General features: G+C 45.6%; 1 protein-coding gene across 2 annotated transcripts; it reads left to right on the top strand.

The window, feature by feature from the left end:
* The first annotated feature begins 10595 nt into the window (after positions 1–10595).
* On the top strand, positions 10596–22375 carry LOC128081041 (somatomedin-B and thrombospondin type-1 domain-containing protein-like). 2 transcript variants are annotated; one of them, XR_008206955.1, is made up of 6 exons: positions 10596–11892; positions 14069–14263; positions 15172–15250; positions 16356–16532; positions 18663–18782; positions 21381–21475. XR_008206955.1 is itself a non-coding variant. In XM_052683936.1 (5 exons), exons 1-5 carry the CDS (start codon positions 11355–11357, stop codon positions 21496–21498), a joined length of 1107 nt encoding a protein of 368 aa, XP_052539896.1. In that variant the 5' UTR covers positions 10664–11354; the 3' UTR covers positions 21499–22375. The 2 variants fall into 2 exon arrangements, 1 of the variants encoding a protein (XP_052539896.1); XM_052683936.1 differs by lacking the exon at positions 18663–18782 and having other exon boundaries at positions 10664–11892; positions 21381–22375.
* Positions 22376–23910: the final 1535 nt, after the last annotated feature.

Here is a 23910-nt window from a genome sequence, read left to right as displayed (position 1 = left end):
TCTCCTGAGATAAGATCTGTTTTGAGAGCAAATCCATTTTGTGGGTCTGGCCCTTCACAACAACAGTTCAGAGAAGACTTTTCCTTTGAGCATTCGCTGATGGCGTTTTACAGCAGAATATTTGTAGGTACAATTTTCTTGGAAATTTGCAGAGGAGGACTGGAATTGTCTGAGAAGTTCTGTTAATCAGCAATTTATGTTGCTGTGGAAACACCTTAATGGGGCTTGTGAAAACTGCCTGGAAAAATGGTTGTCAAAGGTACTAACAGCAATTTGCATCTCTTGTTGGTTTGTAGCTTACCTAAACCTATACAATACAATGGGCACATGGTCCACAACAGTTGGTGTTGTATCATTAGAGTGACACACATGCAGCTGGTCTCAATTGCACTTGGTCATGGCTTCCCTTTGCAAACCCTGTCACTCTTCTGAACTATGACACATTCTCCCTGGCAGTCTTTCCTCTGATCTAGAGTGCTATGCTAAGTACCAAAGTGATGTCAGAATCCTTCAATGTCAGATTGCTAGAGGTAAAGGCAAGTAGTAACATCAATGGGGATGAGAGAGAAAGTGATGAACTGTGGTGTCTCATTATGCAACCATGTGACCTGGTGGATGTCTTTGTATACAAATATACTGATTTTTTTTTTCCTCTAGTGGAATGGACCAGGTAGAGCTACTCTTAGCCTTTTGGCAAGTAGAAGGCATGGTGAGGAGTCATCTTGTTAGTTTTATATAGCAGGTACAAATCTGCCCCTTACTCTTCTTTTCCTGGCTCCCTTTTTTCTTTTATCCCTCTGGAGAAAGGTACTTGTAAGAATAAAGCAGAGCAGGGGGGAAGCATAGATGGATTTTCTCAGTGAAGGAATGCAGGCAGTCAGGGCTGGGACTGCCAGACTTGCACTACAAATGCTGGGTGCATGGTCTCTGTGTTACATGAAGTGGACATGATGGGCACAAAAGATGTCATAGCCTGTTGTGTGAGAGATGTGATACAGCCTTTTCTTGCCAAGTGGGTGCCTCTTACTCTGGTGCAGGCTGCCTTCTGCCTTTCTGAACTGTGACAGGTAATCTGACAAAGGCGCATCCAGGGAAAAGCCTAATGATTTTTCTCTCACAGTGAAAAAGAAAGCTCACTGACACCTGGGTGTTGTCAGACGTTCCCGCTGTCTAATGGAGTCTGTCTATCCATCACAGCACTGTTCCTCCATCTGTGGCTCAGGAGCTATGAGGAGAGAGATGTAAAGCCATATGGGAGGCCAGCAGGGTTAGTGGATGACAGGAACTTTCAGGTCTTCAGGAGTGCATTGTTGGCTTCAGCCACAGGTGACAGGCTTGTCAGTGAGCTGTGGTTTCCTGTAGGTTTGCCTGATCTGTAAACCTACATAAGATCCCTGAAGGATGGTGGGGTTAGTTCTGTAGAGAGAACTGTGATGGAATTGTTAGGAGCATCCCACAGGCTTTCGTCTTCAGTTCCCTCATACTGAGAGCAAAGGTTGCTTGGGCTTGCAATGCCAATTTCTTAAACTCATTAGGAATATCATTAAAATCCTTTTAAAATGACATTATTTAAAGTCTAGTGACCTCCTCTGTCATCCGGATGTCCCATCCTGAATGTTTTCTGTAAGGCTTTCGGAGTCAGGTGCATTGTTGATGGCAATGCTATAATATGGTTTAGACAAAAACTCACAATGCTTTATTGATTTTTGAAGTGACTTGGTGGAGTCACAAAGGTCTATGGAAATACAGTTTTGAGAAAAGAAACAAAAAACTTCAAACATCTTTTGCTGTAATGTGTTAGGTTAGAATTCTGGTCTAACCACTGAGCAATAGCTTTGTATTCTGTAGGCAGCTCTGTAACCTCAAAGAACGCCTCCGGCTTCAAGGATCGTCTTGATCAATTCATGGCTGGGTCATCCACCAGTCACCCAAATCTTACTGTAATACACAGGTCCTCACTAGCTGCCAGCACTCCCTCAGTCACTTCATCGTGGTCAACTTGGCAGGGACAAGGTTTACTCTAAAACTGATGATCCCATGCAACTGCAGTGTTGTTCACTATCTGTAAGACTCACAGAATTGCAAAACCCTGTGGCGGTTGTTACGTTTAATTTTCTCATTCCAGCCTGTTCATTCAGCAAATTACATCCCTTTACCATCTGTAGCACGATTGTCCAAAATTGCTACTTGTCTCCACGCTACGGAAAACATGTATGGTCTTATGGCCCATATCCTCAAGACAGTCAGACACCAGGTGAATACTACTGGAAGACCTGGAGAGGTGAACTTGGTATTGTGCCTGTGTAAACTTGTCGTGAGGCCCCAGGGCAAAACCAGTTCAGAGGAACCAAAAAGGAAAATGTGCAGTTTCCTTCTTCTTAAATCTTAGCATCCTCTGGTTGCATAACTTCCACAGTGGCTAATTAGGGCGTTCCTAAAAAAAAAAAGCAGTAAGAATGCAAAAGAATCTGAAACAATGCACTTTCAGATACAAGAATATCAGGAAACTCCTGTCTTCGTGCAATTATCCTTGCTAATAAATCCAATGAACATGTATGCTTGATGGATTAATGCCTTCCAATGCCCATGACAGCTTCTCCTGTCATTGTAGAAAATAAATGTGATCATTTCTGCCATGTAAATTGTATCAATTAAATATGACCATTAAATAGGTGAGCTAATACTAAAGGTTGTGTTTATCTTCATCCCTGCTGTTACAGTGTGCTCTTCCCCTGTTGCACTCAGAAATGCCAGTCATAAAAAGGATTATGCTGAGAGTTGACTTTAGGGAGTTTGGATCAATGCTTTGTTTTTCAGCTCTCCTTCACAACATATTTATTTCCTTCTTATTAATGTGCTGCAAAGTGTTTAGCCATTAGCCATCATCTGCAGAGACTGAATTTGTGCAGATAAGTGTCCTTGAATCTCCTATGGAAATGCATTTCTTGTAGATAAGGCCTCTGGTTTCATCACCTAAGAGCAAATGAGCATCTGCTGCTTTGTAGATTAACTGAAACTTTATTAATTTACAAGGGTCAGCTTACTATTTTGGACTTCTTTTTGTCTGAAATATGGATTTCAAGAGGCAGAATGGCTCCACGGCTGATGAGGGTCTAGAATTTAGGATTCATTTGTTCTAGCTCTAGTTCTACAAATGCTTCTTCAAGGTAGAAGATGCAGTGAAGACACAAATTGCCTGCACAAATGAGGCCTATTTGGTAGATGTTTGCAACACTGAAATGGTAATTTCCACACCAACTGATTGGCAGATTGCACAACATGCATCTGACTCACGGTGTGCTCGAGAAGCCCTCAGATTACCTTTGGCAGGCAAACTGGTGTGGGTCAAACAGACATCTTCCCTTGGTGGCTTCTTCCAGGAACTCTGCATGGCAGACATTAAGCTGAGTCCTGTTCTCTGACTTCTTTGGCTTCTTGATAAAAGCAGTGTGTGATGCTGGCAGCACCTGGAGTGCAGAGCCAGATTGTGTTCAGATAAGTTTAGTCTTGACAATATAATCAGAATTTTTTTTTGTTTTGTTTTGTTTTATTAGCATACTTAACAAATGTCAGCTAAAAACTTGACTAATGTCAACCCTTTGTGAACAGGGCATTTATTTTTATGAAACTTAATTGCTGGACCAATTGTGAAAGCCAAGGTTTTGGATGCACACTCAAAATTAAGACTAGTTGTAGTAAACATATTTGCTTTCTTCTGCAGCTCTTATATCTCATTACTGAGCCTGGTTAATCAGAACTGTTGTCTGTGTGCAGCGTAATATTTTGAACATCATACTTCAGCACATTTTGAATTTAGAAAGGCACCTCCACATTCTGTTTATGCATAAATTTAGAATTTGCTTTCTATTTGCTCAGCTTGTCTTCCTAACATCTGGGGAGAGATTTAGGAGAGTGAAATTCATGGCTGGGGTTGATAACTGCATTGAAGAAATGATGGGAGACTTCCCAAATGACCTTATATTGCACAGGGTCCCATGAGATGAGTGGTGCCTTGTCACACCAGAGCCTGACGCTGTAACTTGCATACCTCTTGCTTGCATTTGTGCCTCCTAAGCCAGCTCAACTGACTTGATAATTCAGTAAAATAATAAACATGAGTGTGGGTTGGTTTCAGTGGGTGCTTTTTTGTTTGTTTGTGTCAAGCTGCGGATGGATACATTTAGCCTGAGACATACAAGTGTACTGCTATGAGCCTTGGGTATATCTGCTGCTGTATGGAAGGATAACATCTGCTTTTTATTGTTTCCTTAAGAAAGTGCTGTATAAAAACCAACAAAAAAAAAAGCACACACAGAACATGTTTGTCTTCCTGTTCTGTAACAAGTAAATCTAAGATGTCAGGGTTTTCATCCTAATCTAATGGATAACCACTTACAAAAAGTTAAGGGACCTGTATTCTGACCTATGCCAAGTCGCAGCTGTTTCCCTGCAGTTACAGAAGCAGAAATGGTGGTCTGAGGTCTCAAGCTCTTTTACTGAGAATGCATTAGCCAAGTGAGATGGAACGATGATGACTGGGAAGACTGATGCTGTGGGATGTGAATGGAACTACTGTTTCTGGAAGGAGGGTGGCACATATTTCTTGTTTCATCTCTAGAGTGACAGTGACTCATATGCCCTTGGAGATTTCTTGTAGGAAGGGAATAAAATGGTCTGTGCAGAAGAAGAGAAAAGAAAAAAGTCAACTTGCAGTTCAGCCACAGGTTCTTTGGACTAAGGAAAGGTGCTGTGCTGTACAGGACTCTGGTGATCTCTTCTATCCTTAAATATCAGCAACAAAATCCCATGGACCATTCTATAGCACTGACCTGCGGTCTGAGTCAGGGAAGGCTGCTTCTGCCTGCAGGAATCTTCTGGTGTGGTGTGGCTGCTGGAGGAGTGTTACGAGAGGAGGAAGTGGTGGCAGTGGTGGCAGCTGGTGAAAGCAGGAGAATGGGAATAGCTTGGGAAGAATCTGAAAAACAAGGCCCTGCTTTTGATTTAATTTGGGAGAGGATTGTGTAGCTTCTGGAATTGATGGAGAATTTTAGGCATTGTGCTTCTTTTCCTAGAGAGTGCCTTGCCATGGGTTAGTCTGGATTTAAGATTCCCAGTAATGCTTTGTGGAGCCAGGAGATACTCTGACCCTTCGTAGGCAGGGTAAAAATACCGGTTTTGACCTGAATGCAAACTTGTTTGAGGCTTTTCTTCTGCCTGGGAGATGGAGTATGGCATGCCTCATTCACAGGGCTCTGTCTCATGGCTCAGACTTTCAGAAATTGTTCTTTCATTTTCTCTAATGAAAAGAGAAAGAGGAACACGAAGTACTGGATTCAGAAAAGCTGGTTGATTTCCTTTTATTTGGGGAAGCAAAAGACCCAGAGAGAAAACCACTAAAAGCTTCTTATTAAAGTATTTATCTTCCCTATTTTCTGAATGACACTCTCGACCACTTTGAATCCTCTCTAGCACTCATTAAATGTAATAGCTTTTTAATGACAACGAGTTTGTTCCCTTTATGCCCTACAGTGAGTCACAGCCCTGCTCTCATGGAGGGTTTGTACATGATGGGGTTGTGGAATGGCTCTGGGCAGAGGAGAGGAGGGGAAGGCTACCATCCTTGCTCCCTGTAATGCCACACATCTGAACTGAATGATGGTGCTTCTCTGCTTCTCCCTCAACTGCCCCCACAGTCCTACCATGCAGAACTGTGAGTGAGAGAAGGCAGAATAAGCAAATGACACTTCCCATGTGTTGAGCTGAGAGACTGGCTTTGCTGTGTTGAGATGAAGCCTTTATTGAGGGCAAACGCGCTTGAGGTTTAAATCCAAGGAAGTGTTTGTTGCTGTGATAAAGGCACAGCCATAACTGCTGTGCCATGGTGGGGATTCTCTCAGCAGTACTATGAGGACATGACATTTGTGAGCAGGAAAAAATACACTTTGGACCTAAGGGATAGAGATCTGGGAAACACTGCTTTTGTATGGAAAGCTACTTTGGTTCTCCTCTTTGCAGCCAGGTGAGTGTGGGTTATGCAAGGATGACAGAGGCATGGCTGAAGGGATGTGCAGTCTGCTGGGCTCCTGAGCACACAGAAAAGTCCAGGTCTAACAAGAAGGGATTTATTTTCTGACTGAGATGCTTTTAGATCTCTGTGTCAACAGCCCAGTTCAGGCATGCTGACCAAAATCCCCTGCAGTCCCATAATGAGCTCCCATCCCTTTATCAGGGTATAGGACTGCTTGTGGGTGGGCTTTAATTGCAGGTGTTGTTTAGGACTATTTGATTTGATGTTCTTCTCTCCTACAGCAAGAGCTGGCATCTCAGACCATATGGGGTTCTGGTGTGATAGCAAATCTGTCAGGAATATCTCTGAATCTTACTTGGTATGAACTTTCATCCCATGTCTCCATGTGCCAGCCAATGTGTACAGAAAGGGAGTGCCATTCATAGATCTTTTCACTTCTATTCTGAGAACTCAGAGGACGCTGCAAAGAAGAGAATCACAGTGCAGAGTTTGAACCTCTTCCAAGTACAGTGGCATTAGGATCCCTGCAGAAGTGTTCTTTGCATAAAAGAAAATTCCACCAATCTTCTCTCAAATAAGCCCTTTTGAAGCCTCAGTGCTTAGTTCTTCTCCCTTTCCTGACCCCCCAACACTTCTTCAATTATGGCTTTCAGTACAGGGTGCCTGGGATAAGTAGGCAGACAGGCATCTGAAGAAAGCAGGAGCAGGTATGAAAGCAAATCATCCAGCATCTCTGGTTTTCACAACTATTTTGAGTTTCTGGTAAGAAATAATAATAAAAACAACTCTTCATTCTTGCATTTAAATATTCTCACATTTAAGATTATTTTTTCCAGCAATAACCCTTGACATCTGCCAGTGTGAATTTTTCCTCTTGGCCTTAACAGCATGAATTCACATTGTGATTGGGCCAATGCACTCTGCCTCAGCTCAGCCCACAGCCCTGGCAGCTCTCTTGGGCAGGGTGGGCCTTCCACCAGCAAAAGAGATGATTAAGGGAGAATTCAGTGGAGATCTATAAAATCCCAAGTGGCTTTGAGAAAGTAAATGAGAATTGATTGTTCGCTGTCTAATACAGGAACTAGAAATTCCAATTAAATTAACTGATGGTAGGTTGAAAACAGCATAGTGCTCTGTGTGGCATGGCATTCTGCCATGAGAGGCTGTGGGTGCTAAAAGTTTATGCGAGTTTGAAGTGGGATGGAAGAAAATTTGTATACGACTGAGGCATAGGCACGACCTATTAGGGAATTCTTGAGGTAAATTTATCAGAAGGTGTGAAAGCACTGTGGGGAAAAACCATTATACAGCTTATACTCCTTCCTGGGCATCTGCTATTAGCTGCTGCTAGACACAGATACTGGGGGAGATAGGTATTTCTCGTAGATTTCCTAACAGCTAAATAAATGTGCAGCTTTTTTTCACAGCAGTCTGAGCTCAATTCCCTTTCTTCCTTCTGCTCTGGAATGGAGAGAGCAGCTCTGAGGCAGAGCAAGAGGTTGCTAACCAGCTGTCAGAGGATGTCTTTGAGCTGTGCTGGGAAGAGCTGTGCACTGAGCTGCTCTGTGGGAGCTGGGACAGGCAGGAGCAGAAGAGCAGCATCCTCAGGCCTGGGGATGAAGGGCTGAGAAGATTCAGACATTTCCCGCTGCCAGGACACAGGGAAGGCAGTTAAACACAAAAAATATGTATTTTTCTCAGGTGAGAAGCTTCAACGGAATACCCAGGTAGGGTAAATCATTAAAGGCAGACAGATTTTTTTTGCTTGTTTGCCCTGCTTTTCCTGTGTTGAGGTTTTTTTTTTCTTTTTTTCTTTTTTTTTCCTTTTGTTTTTCTTTTCTATTTGCCACATGGAGAGAAGGATGTGGGATGAGAAAACATCCAGCAAACTACAGAATCAGATAAGTGCTCTGAGCACAAAAACACAGTGGTGGCTTTGGCCTTGGCATGTTGCCAGCTGGCCCCTATTCTACTTGGGCAGTGAAGCACAGCACAAAGGAAAGGAAGAGTTCATTAAGAACAGCATGGGGCAGTTCGGTCACTTTGGTTTCGCGTTGGTCCTCCTCTCTACTGCCCCACTTTGGTTGCTTGAGGGCAAGTGCTGCTTCTCAGCCACAGCAGCAGCCTGAAAGGAGCAAGAAGAAATTTAGAGTTTGCATCTGAATATAAATACTGCTGGAAATGAAACAGCCTATTTCAAAGGCTGCTGAAACATCATTTATTTGGGGGGCTGGGAGGAGTATAGCAGAAATGCTGAGCCCCAGCTTCAACCAGTGATGGAGCACCAGGTGGGAAGGCAGGGCCAACCCAGGGGAACCTAGCTGCAAGCATTGCACCTGAGTGACAGGAATGGCTGAAGCCAGGATCCACCCCTTCCCAGACCTCTAAGGGTTGGCAGTGGAAGTGAGGGCATCTCACTGGGTTTCCTGGTTCTGGAGTTTTGTTGCTTCTATTAGGTTTGTCAGTGGTAGGACACTGGATTATTTGTCTCAGCTTTTCTTTGAAAACATTAACATTTCTGAGAGTTTATCTGTTTCCTTGATGGTATTCAAAAGCTGAGAACAAAGGTGCTGTTTGCAACTGGAATTCCTCCAATGCTCCTCTCCACCTAGCAGAGCATAGCCTGTTTATGTCCACACTGCTAAAAGTCTGATCAGCAAAGCCTGGAAATGTGTGCCCTTGCATGCTGCTCAGCTCTGGGAATGAGTTAGGATACAAAGAAGAGCAGCCATCAACAGGGCACAGACTCTCCTGCTGGAATCAATTTTTGAGTAGGTATCTGCTCACAGCAGCAAAAGTGTAGGTGGGAACACTGAGCTTTGCTTTGTGTTGGGCAACTATTATTGTCATTTCTGTTGATTTGTGTCATATTCTGAAGGCTCATATGAACTGATGGTACTTCTCACTGAAACAGAAAAAAAAAGCAGAGCATCTCTTGTGAGCCTTCTGAGAAGGGTTTGCACGAGCTGGCAGCCAGTTCTCATGTGGCCCACACAGAGCTGTAGAAATCAGCTCCAAGAAATCAGATCACTTGGTTGGCTACTTTCCTTTTATGCTTTTACAGACTTGGCTGCCACAATGGAGATGAAAATCTGATGCTCTAAACCAGAATTAGCTTTTTTTGTCCCGTGCACCAATACCTTTCTGAGTTTCCTCACTGCTACAGAGCACAAGAATCCAGGTCCTGAACAAAGGATGTAACGTGCAAGAGACTGTACAAACAGAGCAAAGGAAATACTGTTCTCCTAATGCATTGGCACTGTGCGTGTAAATCATCAGGTGACACAGATAGATACAGAGATGGATATATAGGAGATAGGGTAAAAGTACCCAGACTTTTTTTTTTTTTTTTTTTTTAGGTGGAGGAAAATAGTGCAAAATAAAGCTTAAGGAGCTGCTGGTATTGGACAGCATTCCCTGTTACACAGATGGGTGGAGCAGCTCATGGTAGGAGCACTAATGGACAGTGATGAGCACTACCCGGTGGAAGGGAGGATAAGCTTCTCTTTGTCACTTCAGAGGGACGTTCCATCTGCTGACATCCTCTGTCCATCCTTGTTAATGAAGGGCACAAGAGGGCCTCTGGGAACTGGGTCAGTGGCAGCTCCAGCACAGTGCAGCCTAATTAAGGTAGGGGAAATGAGCTGGAGGGAAGGAACCCTGCAAGGCTAGCAGGGAAGGCAGCTGTGTTTTGCACAAGCAGATAAAACAGCTTTTCCACCTGCCCTGGTGACCTGCCTCTTGATGTTCCCTGTAGGGTGGAAGACACAATTCCCACTGCCAGGGGCAGCCCTGTAAGCTGTTCTGCTACTGAATGCTTGCTTGGCCCTAATTTTTCTCAAAGGGCCAACAGTCCTGCTTGCAACAGATTTCTTGCTGGGCTTGGCAGGTCCAGCATGGCCTGGGCCATGTTCTCCCCAGCTTCTTCAACATTATTTTCTTTAGTGCATGAAAGAAGGAGGGGAAAAAAGTCCTAAAAAAATCCCCCAGGATAATGCCAAACCAAAACAAGGGAAAACTCTTCTTTTCAGACCAGGAATGAGAGATGAGCAACAAAGTTTGCTCCCAGGAGCTTTAGGTGGGAGTGGATTGAATGTAAACTACGTAAATGCCATTGAGAGGTCTGGACCCAGATCCAGTTTTCCCAATAGCACAGGGTCAATCAAAACTGCAGTGTTTATGTGGACACATTGTTTTCTAAAACTATTTTCTATTCAGTTGGTTTTCTGTGCCTTGGAATAATGTGGTTGTGTTGGACTTGGAACGCTGGCAGCATCAGTGCCGGAAACAGCAACACCTGGGAAATATTCTCCATCACCGCCCTTCAGTTAACTATGCAAGAGCTGCACAGTCCTCTGGTTTGTGCAGACTAACAGCTGAGTAATGCAATCTCCTTTTGAATGTTGATCTTCCTGTTCTAGATCAAGAATGAGCCATACATCGATTGAATGACCTACCCACAGTCAGTGAGTGACTCACGGGCAGAGGCAGGAATTGACACACCTGGTATCTCTGTGTTCCTGCTTCCTAGACCCCGCAGCCTCTTTTCTAGTGCTCTGCCCTTTCCTCTCCTGCCCACTGTAGGATTTGTTACATGTGTGATTTCCAAAGAGACAATATTGGACCACTGCCATGAAAATGAGCCATCTTTTTCTTTGACACAGGTATTTGCAGCCGTACAAAGAAGCTGAAGTTCCTTTTACTTCTTATATTTTTTGAATATTTTGCCATGCCTGGTTTGTTGTAACGCTCCTATGCCTCCAGCACTGCCCACTGATCACTCTGTGATAGTTTTTTTTTCTTTTTTTTTTTTCTTCTTCTAGAATTGTCTTTGCTGCAGTTTCCTACTGTGGGAATGCTCTGCCCAGACCCACCATTAATACAAGGGCATAATCAGTCATCAAATTCAGTGGGTGGGTTTTATAAATCCCAGCTCACTATTCAGTGAGGTGTAACAGCTGTTGTGATCGATATTTTACAGCATCTGTTTGAGAAGAAGTTAAAGCCAAGCCTTTAGCATCCCCCCGAATAGCTGCGTAATTCACGGGAGTGGCTCTAATCGCTTTAAGCTCTTTGCATTTGACAGATAATTCAGAGTAATTCTGCAGAGATGTGTTGCCACTGAGCCGAGAGGGAACAGAGCTTCAGGCGCTTAATGGCTTCTCAGGTGTGCTGGCGCCCAGTTTGGGGAAAAGCGGTCTCTTTTGTCATTTGGTTTGGCTGATATCCTTCACCATGATTTCCGAAGTGCAGGCAGTCAGCGTGGAAATCGCACCCCGTACTTTTATAACTTCGCACACGCGGAACTCTGCACGAGCACCGTGAGATGCCACAAAGCCACAGAAACATTCCGGCGCCCCCAGGAAAACAAAAGCAAAAGAGGAACCGCAACGAGCCCGGAGCTCAGCCGGTGCCCGGCCGCAGCCTCCAGCTCTCAGCCCTGCCCTCCCGGCCCGGGGCAGCGCTCAGACGGGCGGGTCTTCACCGCCGCCCGTTGCCTTTCGCTCTGGGAGGCGGGCCGGCCGCTTCCCTCCCAGCGCCCGAAAGCCGCGGGACGCGGAGCTCCGTCAGCCGGGGCCGAAGCTGCGCTGCGTGCCGCCCCGCCATGCCGCGCTGCCCCGGCCGTGCCGCCGCGCTGCCACCGCCGCCGCCACCACTGCTCCACTTCCTCCTCCTCCTCCTCCTCCCGGCCCCAAGTCCCGCCGCCGCCGGCTGTGCCGCCCTGGGGCTGTGCTGCCCGGGCCGCGCCCCGTCCTGCCGCAGCACCGGCTGGCGGCCCGACGGCTCATACGGGCCGTGCTACTGCGACCAGGTGTGCGAACACACCCTCGACTGCTGCCACGATTACTCCCAGGCCTGCCCAGGTGAGCAGAAAGCCGTCGCTGTGCCTCTCGGATAGCGTGCGACTGCGGGTGGGCTGGAGCCGGCTGCATCCTCGTGACGGCACCGAGGGCTGCAGGGTGCGCTGAGTGCCCGGGAGGGGTGCGAGCTGAGCAGGCGTTATTTTAACTAGCGAAGCCATCCCGCGTTCTTTTCCAACAGACAGCATCCTCACGGAGCGCTGTCCGCTTATATAATGGGTATTTTTTTGGTCTTTATTTTTTCTGTTGTTCTTTAATTTGAATAGCTGCGCCTTCACGCAGTTGCTTTAGGCAGCTGTTCTTGTGGTTCAGTTGCCTTTTTAATGAGAAAACTGATAGTTCAGCCCAAAGAATGTGACAGCAAGGGCTGGCGGCTCTGCAGACCGTTGCCGAGCGGGTGCAGGGCAGGTGCCCGTGGGATCCTAAACACGCGTAGTCCCGAGGCAGCGGTGCCGCCTGTGCCCCCTGGTACCGCTCTGACAGCGCGGCCGCAGGAGCCCATGGCGTGCTTCGCCCGTGTCACTGCCGGGCGGTGAAACCCGCGGCTGCACGCACGAGGAAGTGGCGAAGGGCAGCGGGCGCTCTCCCCGCCGCCGCCGCGCTCCGTCCCGGCACTGAGCTCGGTGCTGCCGCCCCGTGGCGATTCCGCGGTACTGCAGCGCCGCGCTCGGGGCTGTGCGCGGGGACGGCGCCGCGTCGCTTCGCCTGAGTCCGCTTGCAGCCTGGCCTTCTTTACGGAGCTCCTTTATCAAACTGGTTTTAAAGCAGAATATTATGGTGTTTACGTTAATGTCTGAAGCCAAGTGGAACTGAAAAGAGCGGAAGATTCCAAATAAATAGGATTACGAGAGGACGATAAGGTTGGGCAGCATACAAGCCATGGACATTGCTGCATCTTAGTTAGAGAATTGCTTTCATTCCTAATCTTTGAATGGGTTTAAAAAGCACCCTTGTAGTGCCCTTGGGTGGAGAAAAGCAGTGGCATTTGAAAGATCTCCCTAAAGTTTCTGAAGGCAAGTTGTGGTTTTGAATGAGAGTAAAGCAGTCATTAGGAGTTATCTGTGTGGCGTGGGAAGCACGTCAAGGTATCAGGGTTGAGCTGCTCAGGAATGCTGCTGTGTGTGGGAGATTGAAGCGGTGATGTCGCAGACCTGCCAGATCCATGCACCAGCCCTGCTGAAGTCAGATGCCCTTAGTGCTGCTGTGATGCATTGCTGCACTGTGGCTCAATGCAGTCATGAGGTACAGGACTGGAAGGAGTGGGGCTGCAGCTGATGAAGAATATACAGGAGATATGAGGGAACTTTCTAGAAGAAGCCCATTTAACTTGAGGAACCCAAAAGACATCTTGGGCTGCTCAGGAATTCCTGTGGCAAAGTGGCACAACACGGCTTTCCAGCCACTGTGTCCAGTGGTGCATGCTGACGGCTACCTGAGATAAAGTGAATGTAGGCCACCCAAACATGAGGAAAACGGGATCATGGTGAGTTCTCAGCTCCTCTGTGCCCATGTGCTCCTGTTTCTGTTCTCAGTCAGGCAAGGAAGATTGAGTTGTGAGACACAGTTAATTACAGAAGGCACGTGAGGCTGCGCTGCTGCTGCTGATGGCAGCCAGGAGCTCCTGTGCTGGCCAAGCACTGCTGCTAGGGCAGCCAGCCAGGGTCCTGCCAGGAGGAGTGATGCCAGCACAGCCAGGGTTGGAATGCTACTCTCCTTTTGCCTTCTGCTCAGTCAGGACAGATGGTGCAGTTCACTGTTGAAGAGTGGACAGAGAAGCAGTGAAATGTTTTGGCAATTTTGTCTCAGGTAATCTTTTGCTGTAATAACAAATGTGTGGTTGAGCATCTGCAGAACTGTTTCTTAGTGGTGTTGTCAGGACAGTGAAGGTGGGGGGGGGCGGTGTCACCCTATGCTCCTGTGGCCACTGAAGAGCTTGATGCATTCACCCCTGCTCTTGCTCATGATCCTTTGATTCAGTCTAATACAAAACATTCTCAGTTCCCTGGTGCAAGTGCATTTGCACTGGAGCTCACAGCAGCATAGCAGGAGGTGAGTGCCTCATGCAGCCTGGACTGCTTTGGTTCGCTGGAGCTTCTGGGAACAGACCTACCAGCACAGCTGGAAAACAGAAAAACTCATTTCTGTAACGTTCTGCACTCCTTGTTTCTTACTGCTCCAGTTATCCCCTGTGTTGTATCTCAGTGGAGTGCCTGGAGTGGCTGTGCAGAGCCTTGCAAGACCACATATCGTGTTCGGAGGAGGCGCGTCATCCAGGAGCCCCAGAATGGAGGAGAGACGTGTCCTGCCCTGGAGGAGAGGGCTGGCTGCGTGGAGTACTGGACTGAGCAAGGAACAGAGTGTAAACAGTCCCTGAGTAAGTCCTCTGAAAATGTAAGTGCCTTGGTAACAGAGAAGGGCTTGTTTGGGCCAGCAGATTTGGTCTTTATTTGAAAAGAGTTGTTTTCAAACACCGTCAGATTTGCTCTGGGTCTGTCAGGTGGGACTGAGAACTGAGCTCTTCACACAGGGGTGTAGAGATATCCTTCCTGGGACAACATTTAAAAATAGTTCCTGCCATTTACTGTGGTCTGGTGCATTTCAAAAGTGAAATATTACAGACCTGTCATGATCTCACAAGGGTAAATGTCTGGTAATTTTGATAGAGTTGGTAGATTAATGGTGGTTTAAAACCTCTGGAAGTGTGTGTTGAATGCTATTTTTTTAATTAATGAGTCATCTGCAAAAAGCCATGAAGGAGCAATACCCATCAAAGGCAAGGTATGGCCTTTTCCCCTGGAGCAGGATACATGCAGGGGAAACCTCCTGCTATTGTCTGGAGGAAAAGCCTGATTTCAGTTTGTTCAGGTTGATTTTTCATGACACACCCTCACTGATTTTTTTGAAAGAACTGCTTCCAATTTATTTGCTGCTATTTTTGGGTCAAAATCTGTCCAGTCTGGAATTTAGCTACAACTGCTTTTATCAAACCTGTTGCATTGATGCCAATGGTAAATATTGCCTCCTCCTCTGTCTTTGGGTGTGCCTGATAAGAAGGCGCACACTCCTCAAGCAAAAATCTGGCCACAGTACAGATTTTCTCTTCAATGAAATGGTTGGTGGGAACCAATAGTACGAAAAGACACGGTTGTGTTTGTTTCTCTCTCCTGCCAAAGATAAAACCAAGTGACATTAAAGGCCCATCTCTGCTTTTTTGCAGACATTGATGGCCTCAGTGTGGTGTAACCACTTACACTGTGTACTTTTTCTCTTTGATATATGCAGTCCCTGCGTTAATAACAACAGGAGGGTTTGGAAAAGCAAGGAAAAAAAGAGCTGCAGCTGATGGCAGTGAAAGAGTGGGGTAAGTTGGTCAGCACAGAGGCACGGTCATACTCTACCTTGAATATTTCTCTGCAGCTTTGGGCCTGGCTTCCTGCTGATAAGAACCAGCATCTCTCCCCAGGACAGGGCACTTTACAAGGGCAAGGTGCTGCCTTCTCCTCAATAGCAGCGATATCCGCAGGGAGGCTGAAAGCTGAGAGTCTGCCTTGCTGTAAGGCTGGTAGACTGATGCCATAGAGAAAGGCTGTGTGATCAGTAAACCAAAGACCAGTCACTTCAGCTCTTGTCAGTGTCCAGTTTGAGTGCTCATTGGTTGTCTTCTCTATCTTTACACAGTAGGATGCCAGGCAAGGAGCTTTTGAAAGTCGCATGCCTGTGGTTAGTGATACTGCTTGAGAAGATTCCTAACCAAAGATCATAATTAATGTTTATACGTGCATCTTTACTGTAAGTGTACGTGGTACATGTGCTGCACAGTTTAAGAAGCAGTAGACTTTGATGGGAAGAATCACCAAACGTGGAGCAGCAGCTCCTCTACAAGAGAGTGCTGTCAGAATGTAGGTACTGGAGTGTGATGTGTGTGTTCCGCAGTCCTCACTATGATGAAACTTCTTTGTAACCTCTTTAACCGATGTATGTCCAGCACTTGTCTTTTCTCTTTAGGAGAGTCATTTACCAGCTGGACCTTGTGGGTCCTTACTATGAGAGAGCAGTGTGTATTCCTAATGCAGAGTTTCTGTTCTGTCTAGATATGTTGTTGAGGTTTGATGTGGACAGGTGTGATGGATTAGAAATGTTATGGGACTCTGAGGGTTCACACTGAGCCACAGTGGGGCTGTGAGGGTTGCTGCCTTGGGGGATTGTGCCTTGGTATCAGAAGTGGAAACGGTGCTGTTTGCATGGATCTGTGTGAAAGGAGTAAGTTCTCAGGATACAGAATCTGCTACTTTATTGCATGGGAAACTCACCCTTCTGCCTCTTCAGCTCCTTTGGGCTGCCTGTTTCTGCTGTTTTTTTGTTTCTAATTAATGATGTGGTCTCTGAATTTACTCTGGCTCTTCCAGTGCTGCAGAAGGCTCTAAACTGGTTATGAAGCTAACCCTCGATGGTTATTTTGGCCGCAGGTACTGCGTGGAGTTCCAACTTGTGGCCATCACGCAAGGCTGCCTGCACAGTCACCACTCATACACTCACTGGATGCAGTACCTCAGGGAGGGCCACACTGTCTGCGTGGAGTGTCAGCACCCGGCTTTAGACTCTGAGAGTCTGCATTGCTATGGGGATGGCAGTGGAAGCCAAAGGTAAGAGTTTGGGTTTCTTTTTTCATGCCGAATTTTTCATTCTCCTCCCTCGATCTGCTTGTCCCAGTTTCATAATGTGCTTTGCTCAGCTCTCTGAGCACTGCCCATGTATTAGCTGGTGATCCTTGCTGCATACTGTGAGTTAGGCCAGAAATCTTCTAATCATTTTCTTGCAGAAAAGTCAAGTATTAAACCAGTGGCAGAGCCAGGACTGGAAAGTTCTACACTTGGTCTGCTAAATCTCACAGACTTTTAAGTGGAACAGTTGTGAGTTGGTGTTTTCTTTAGTGGTGGTGTCTTAAAGGTGTCTTCAGCCATACCTCTAAGGTTAACAGTCCTGTCAGGTCAGTCTAATAAAACAAAATTTGTCAGTGATTTTTTAAGAACTGGGGATTTTGTTTCTACAAGTGACTCTTAGTGAGTACTTCTGGCATGTGGTAGCTGGCTTACGGGCTTGGGCTAAGTGCTGGCACCTGCACTTGGATGTTAGCACTGTTAAATCTCTGCTCTTTCAGCATCCTTTCCCTGGAAAGCTGAGGATGATTTGGGGTGATTAATGGGGAGCACCCAAGGTGTAAAGATTGGGTGGACTTCAGTGAAGGTGAAGGGAATGGTTTGAAGATGTGACACATCTGTGGCAGAGCCAGCAGCAGAGGAATCCTGGGTCCACAGCTTCTGCTGTGGTCACTGGAGGCACAGCTTCTGCATCGCTTTTGTCCTGATGGATACAATTCTCTGAGATAAAATGCTCTTCAAATTTAACTCCCTTCTGAGTTTGTTAAAGGCATTCTATGAAACTACAAAACAGCCTGGGCTGACGCTACTCGTCACCGTGTTGAGGAATTTTTTTAAAAACATACAGAAGTTGAAATCAGTATGTCCATTTGAATTAGGAGCTCTAAACTGAGTCTGTTAGGGTGTAAGCACAAAAAGTATTGCGCTAGCAGGACTACCAGTAAGGCTCTTTTATCAGGGTGTTTCAGGCTTTTAGTAAGAGGAAGTCATGTTGGACTCTTCTCCCTTGCTTCACCTTGTTGTGTACAAAGGTTCCAAAAGCTTTTTAGACAAAGAAGAAACAAAGACTTGTTGGTGTGGCTAGGAAAGTTTTTTACTTGCATTCAATCTGAATGTTATTTTAAACGATTGCAGTAATGTTATTTTACTGAGGTTCTGGAGCCAGAAAGGAACATCAGATTAATTGAAATAAAAAATACATTCAGGAATTCATTTCCTCTTAGGGCTGCAAAAAGAGAAAGGCATTTTCATTTGCCAAGCTATCTGGTGAACAGCACTGTACATGGAATAGAAGCACAAAGAAAACGTGATGGTGTGGATCACACTGATCTGATCCACGTTAGCAGGCTGAAGTCTGGAGATGGGCAGTGGTAATGGTGATTGGTTTACTGACTTCAGTGAACCAAGACTCAGCCCATGGCTCAGCAGCTGGTTTGAATCCACTCCAACACAGCAAAGCCTAGAAATTGTTCCTGTAGGCATAGGTTATAGGCATGTGAAAACCAGCAGGGAAAACAGCTTTCAATACAGTAAGCTTTCACCTCTCCAGTGTTACTGCCTATAATATCAAATGAACTAATGTCTGTGGCATTTTCTGGGCAGGTATGAGCTCTCTGTGTGTGCCAAGCTGACGTAATGTGTGCGTTTACTTAAGTTCATTAACGAGGTAGCAGTGTAAGCTTGCAGAACAGGCAGTGCTGCTGTGGGCTGACGTGGGCAGTGGACAAAGCTCAAAGCTCTGCAGAAAACAGTGGAGATGCATTTCATGCCTCCTTGATCCAGCAGTGCTGGGCAGTTTGGTCAGAGGTGAGTGGGCAGCTGGCAAGTAGGATATGAGTGATGTCTCCACTCTGCAGCTTCCTTCTCCTGTGTGTGCACATGAAGCCTCCCTTCCCTTTCACATGCATCTACTAGATAACCTCCATGACACGGTCTGGTGTTCTTCCACACTATGTGACCTTATTACAATGGTGGATCAAGTTGGTTCTTTGTTAGGGCTGGATATCTCGCTTGATTTACTTGCTATCACATCCTAAGTATTTAATATAGATGTTCTTTATATGGACAGAACTAACCCATAATTATTTTCTAGAAATAATATGCTTTTTTTACCAGGTTACTTGGTGGAAAAAACTGACCTCCGTGGTCTCTTAGAAGAAACTGGACTCTTGATGGGGACAGCCATTGATTGGGATGAGGGAAGTGTCTATGAAAAGGTTTCTGCCTTCGATTAGAGTAAGTGGGCATAGCTGAGCATGCAGTGTTGGCATGGAGTGGTGCTCTGAAGGTCACATGGTGAGAGCATAGGCTGGGACTTGCTGGAGAACAGAAGCACAATGCTTGGAAAGAACAGCAAAAGAAGATGGGAAGGCAACTGCTGCCCTGAGAAAAAAGGCGATGGGAGGTCAGAGCTGATGCCAGCACCTAGGAAGCAGTGTGCTGCATGTGCGAGTGCACTTAGATCTGCCCCTGAGTCTCTGGCTGCTTGCTCAGTTCACCCTCATTTGGAATTTTTGCCTGTGCAGCTCTACTGGTCACTTTGCTGGGGAGCCAGGGGCAGCTTGCTGGTGACCTCAGAGCAAGTGTGTGTGGCCGGCCTGTGCCATGGCACTACCCTGGGTCTGTCAGGCTGTGCAGTGATGCACATACAGCTGCTGCTGTCACACCCACGCCGTGCCTGTGCTCCACTCTGCTCACACTGTTGGTTCAGCAGCTCATGCCAGCATTTAGTTCACTGAGATATTGTTCCAAGAGTGACTCTCAGGAAGGAAAACATCTGACAAGAGTTTAAAATAAACTCGGCAATGCTGGTATATTTTGATGAGTATTTCCTAATTATCGTCTTGTGTCTAAGTGGAGTCTGGCTTATAAATGTGTCAAGATGAAGAGAGATGGTTGTTGTCTGTGCCTTCCACCTGTCCTGTACTGTGTAGAGGTTAATTCATTTTAACCCCTGTTGTGAAATGAATGCAAGCTCAGGAGTTTCCCATGTTTCTGATTTGTGGTCAGATCTTTATGGCCACCAGATGAGGATAAGGTGGGATAATTCAATAGCTCCGATTGGCTTCTTCGTTCTGGAAGGTTATGAGATAAAGAAGGTGGAGCATTAAACCTGGAAATTGATCTGTTAATTTTGCATCATATTCTGAAAGATCTACAAATAAAGCCCAGAGAAGCAGACTTGACATCTGTGAAATTGTTACTCAGCCTGTGTTGAGGCGGATCAGCTGCTCTTCATCATCTGGAGCAAGCTGTGGTGGTGGTAGCACATAAACATCCATCCGGACTGCAGTAGTTTATGCTCATGCTTGTTGGGCGGGGAGAGAAAGAGAATAGATGGATGTGATTTATAAAGTCAGTATCTGCCTTCCCCACCAGCTAGACTGGAGTTGGTAAGCTTAGCTGATGTGTTTAAGCAGTGAAGCCTTTTAAAGGTAAAATTGCAGCCCAGAGTTTTGAAAGGTATGGGTCTGCCCTGTGTGCAGCCTGCTTTATCGGGGAGCTTAATCCTCCCTCTGTGGATTCTGGTATTTTGAAATGACCTTAAGCCAGGAGAAAAATACAGTGAGCCTTTTTCCAACCACGTGTGATGCATAAAACCCTGCTCTGGAGCATGACATCTCATTAAACTAAGGGCAGAGTTAGCCGTGTGGAGCTGCAGTAGTAATTCCAGTTTCCAGAACTATAAAACAAGTTAGGGATCTGTTTGGCTGTTCTGCTGGCAGCCCTCTGCACAGGGCATGAGGTGGTATCAAACTGGTATCTGTGCATCTCCAAAGGACAGTGTTGAGACACAAGGTGTGAGGAATTCCTTTAAACTACTGCACCATCAATTTGAGGAAGGAACACACCGTGTGTGTTTCTTTTGCTCTGGCTGCTCACGGAGATGAATTTTGCAGGTCTCATGTTCAAATCTATGTCTGCGTGCTCATAAGGGAGTAAGTATCTTAATAAAGCCTGTGCTGCTGCTGCTTGCAGTGAGCCTATGCTACAGCAAAATTTCTGTTTCTGTGGCTCTCCGGCAAATATTTCTTCTGCAGCCACTGATTGTGACAAATAGCCTGTGGATCTGCTTGGTTGTTTTAATAGGATATTTTTCTGTTCGGTTCTGGTTGAGGTATTGATGGACTGCCTGAAGGAAAAGTGTTGTGGTTTGGGTTTTTCAAGTTTTTTTTTCATCTTCTCCTTAGGAGACCTGTCAGTAAGCTTGTTCCAACAAGTGAAGCTTTGATACCTTCAGCTAGCTGCATCAGGAAGTTGTGTTCGTGTACAGCTCTTAGGAAGATAGAAAAACTTCAGCAGGTGTTCCACTGACATGGTTACCCAGAGATGCTCATGTCCCTCACACAGACCTATGCTGTGGATTGCATGCTGGGAATATTCCATATCTCGTTGGCTATGGATGGCAATAGAGCTCTGCCTGCTGAGCGGAGGCATGGTGTTAACAAAGAAAAACACTGAATTTGCCCACTCTGCAACCTGGAAATTGTTTCAGGACAGGAGTTACAGGGGTGCGGGATCATTTTGTGAATGGTTGCATGCAATGGTTGATGGATGCCTTGCAGAATGCTTCTCTGACTCCTTTTGGGTTTAACACCTACGCTGTGTGCTGCTTTGGCTGATTGTGGTCTGCTTCATGTTGTTGTAACCCTGCGGAGGTCACTGCAGATAGTTCTTTACAGCAGCAGAAGTGAAGAATTGGGTCCATGAAGTGAAAATAGGTGTTAGCAACCTAAATGGAACTTACTAGGTGATTTGCTTTGCTTGAACAAGTGCCTTCCTGCTGTGGGAGTGCAGCAGGCTGACTTTCTTCCTCTTATGCTTCCATTTCAGGAATCAGCTGTTGCACTGGCAGGCGGTGGGGAACCCTCGCTGCAGTGGAACGTGGAAGAGAATTCGCCAGCTGGACACTTGCTCCTGTCCTTCTGTTCACAGCTTCTTGTTCATCTAATTCCTGACGGTCCCAGCAAGTGAGCACTGTGATGGCTTGTCTGGCACAAACATGCAGTAATAACCATAACCAAAACAATGACTTCTCCACAGCAGAGGCTGTGCTGCTTACTTTCAAGAGTTTGCTGTCTGTCCTGGGTCACCCTGAATGCTCTACTCCACAGTTTCCAAAGAAATCAGGCTGGCTGTGAAGTGTCAGGCTCTGTATATCCATTCCTATTGCCTCTTCTGCCTGAGAGAAGCTTTTCTGGCCCCAGTGACTTCACCTCCTCCCTCACATAAGAAAACCGAGAAAAAAAAATCCTTATAAATCCAAGTTTAATTACTGTTTCCTGAAGTCCCACCGAAAAAAAAAAAACCAACAACAACACAACACAGAATGAATTAACTCAAGTATGTCTTTTTTGTGGCAATAGCATTTCTTCATAGATCCTTGTGCTCATATATCTTTTCCTTTTTTTTTTTTTCTCCTTCATCTCCCTCCCCCAGTCTCATCATTTCATATTGATCTTTGTTTCATATTGATCCTCAATCTTACATAAGGTTGATCTTGCACTGCTGAGATAATGACAAAACTTAGAAATGAGCCTTTTCCAATCTGTGAGGATTGAAGGTACCAGAGATAAATGGGAATTGGACTTCACATTTCAAGGAGCATCTTGGAGTTGCCCCCAAATGCAGTGCAGTCCTGGAGCTCTAAATAGCAAGTCATCCCAGATGTACCTGTGGAGGCTATCTGTAGTATTGTGTTTTTTCTTCTAAACTGGAAAATATGTGAATTGTTTTCTTTATATCTTGCTGATTTATATTCATACTTTTCTATAAATGGAAATAAAAATGTTCTCTTGGCGTGAGGTTGCTCACCCTGTGTAGTGCCATCACTGTAGTGCCTGATCCTGCCTCGTTTGTTCTAGGCAATCTTGCTGTCAACTGCTGTGCTCCAGCAGGTAAGAGCATAGAATCATTAAGACCACTAAGACCATCCAATCCAACTGCGACTGTTCTAGACCATGTTACTCAGTAGGACATCTGCTTTTTTTGTTGAAAGCCCCCAGGAACAGTGACTCCACCATGTCTCTGAGCAGCCCATTCCAATACCTCACCACTCTTTCTGGGAAGTAATTTTTCCTAATATCCAACATGAACCTCTCCTGGTGTAGCTTAAGGCCAGCACCTCTTGTCCTGTGACCTACCAGCATGCAAAGAGAATATATTTCTTTCAATGTACCCCTGGTTCTGGATCTGCTTAAACAAAATTATGACTTGTTTAGATCCTATCTACTGTCTGTGGTGAGGATCTTTCATAAAACATTAAAGGGCTGAGGAGAGGTGCTTGATTAGGATAGGTGTAAGTGTAGTGCAGCAAAGTCTAGCAGCACTGTACCCCTCCTGGTCACCGCAGTAGGGACTTTAGAGCAAGGCTCTGCTTTTTATTACATGCTACAAGCTCTCTCTGTGAATTAATGACTCACAGTGCAGTGATCCCAGAGTAGCAGGACTGAAAAAAAAAGTTTGTTCTTCACTGTCTGGCATAATCTGCCTTTCAGGCCTGCTTGGGAAAACTCTGGTTTATAAACAGAGGGATGCAATCTGCTGAGGAATTGCTTGTGAGTAAGTAGCTAGAGTTCTGGTTTCAGCAGTGAGGAACTTCTGTTAACTAGAAGTCAATTCCTTAGTGAGGGTATGTAATCACAGCAGCATTTAGTCACTGGAAGGTTTTCCTTATGCTGCAGAAGCCCCATACTGGGCCCTAGGAACCTGAAGAGGCAGCTGCTTATGTCAGCAGCAGAATGAACCCACTATTGAAAAATATGTTATGCTTTCAAAATCAACTCAAATATTCAGCCTGGTCTGGTATTAGATATGGAGGTCAGTGGCTGTGCATGCAGCAGAGGGTTGGAGCTTTATGATCCTTGAGGTCCCTTCCAGCCCAAACTGTTCCATTATTTTATGATTAACAATACAAATTCTTCCTTTCTCTTTCCAGATGCTGTAAGAAAAGAGTACTGGATCTATAAAAGATGCAGTCTCTCCTTAGTAAGGCTTAGAAAATTAGTCTTCCAAATGTAATATTCCCCAGACTGCCCTTCTCCTACAGTATTGGAGACAATCAGGTAGCAAAAGACCGTATTGGATAGTTACATGTGATATTGCCAAGTGGTAGAAGCTTTTACTATAATCAATGAAATGATGTAGTATCTTAAAGCACTTAAATTGCAATCTCATTTATTGAGTACATAAGCAATACCCTACTATATTTGTGTATAAGACCTTTGTTAAATTGCTATAGTACTTGTCAGATGTTTAGTCCTGGCATTAATCCATTCTGTTGGTCTTTCAGGAAATGCTGATTGGCACCTGCCATGAGTAAGTGTTGTGAAACACCCTCCCTGACCCCAACATTTGTGTGAAG

Source organism: Tympanuchus pallidicinctus, unplaced genomic scaffold (assembly GCF_026119805.1).
Source record: "Tympanuchus pallidicinctus isolate F22 unplaced genomic scaffold, pur_lepc_1.0 scaffold20, whole genome shotgun sequence".
NCBI lineage: Eukaryota > Metazoa > Chordata > Aves > Galliformes > Phasianidae > Tympanuchus > Tympanuchus pallidicinctus.
This window is presented reverse-complemented; position numbering and strand designations above follow the sequence as displayed.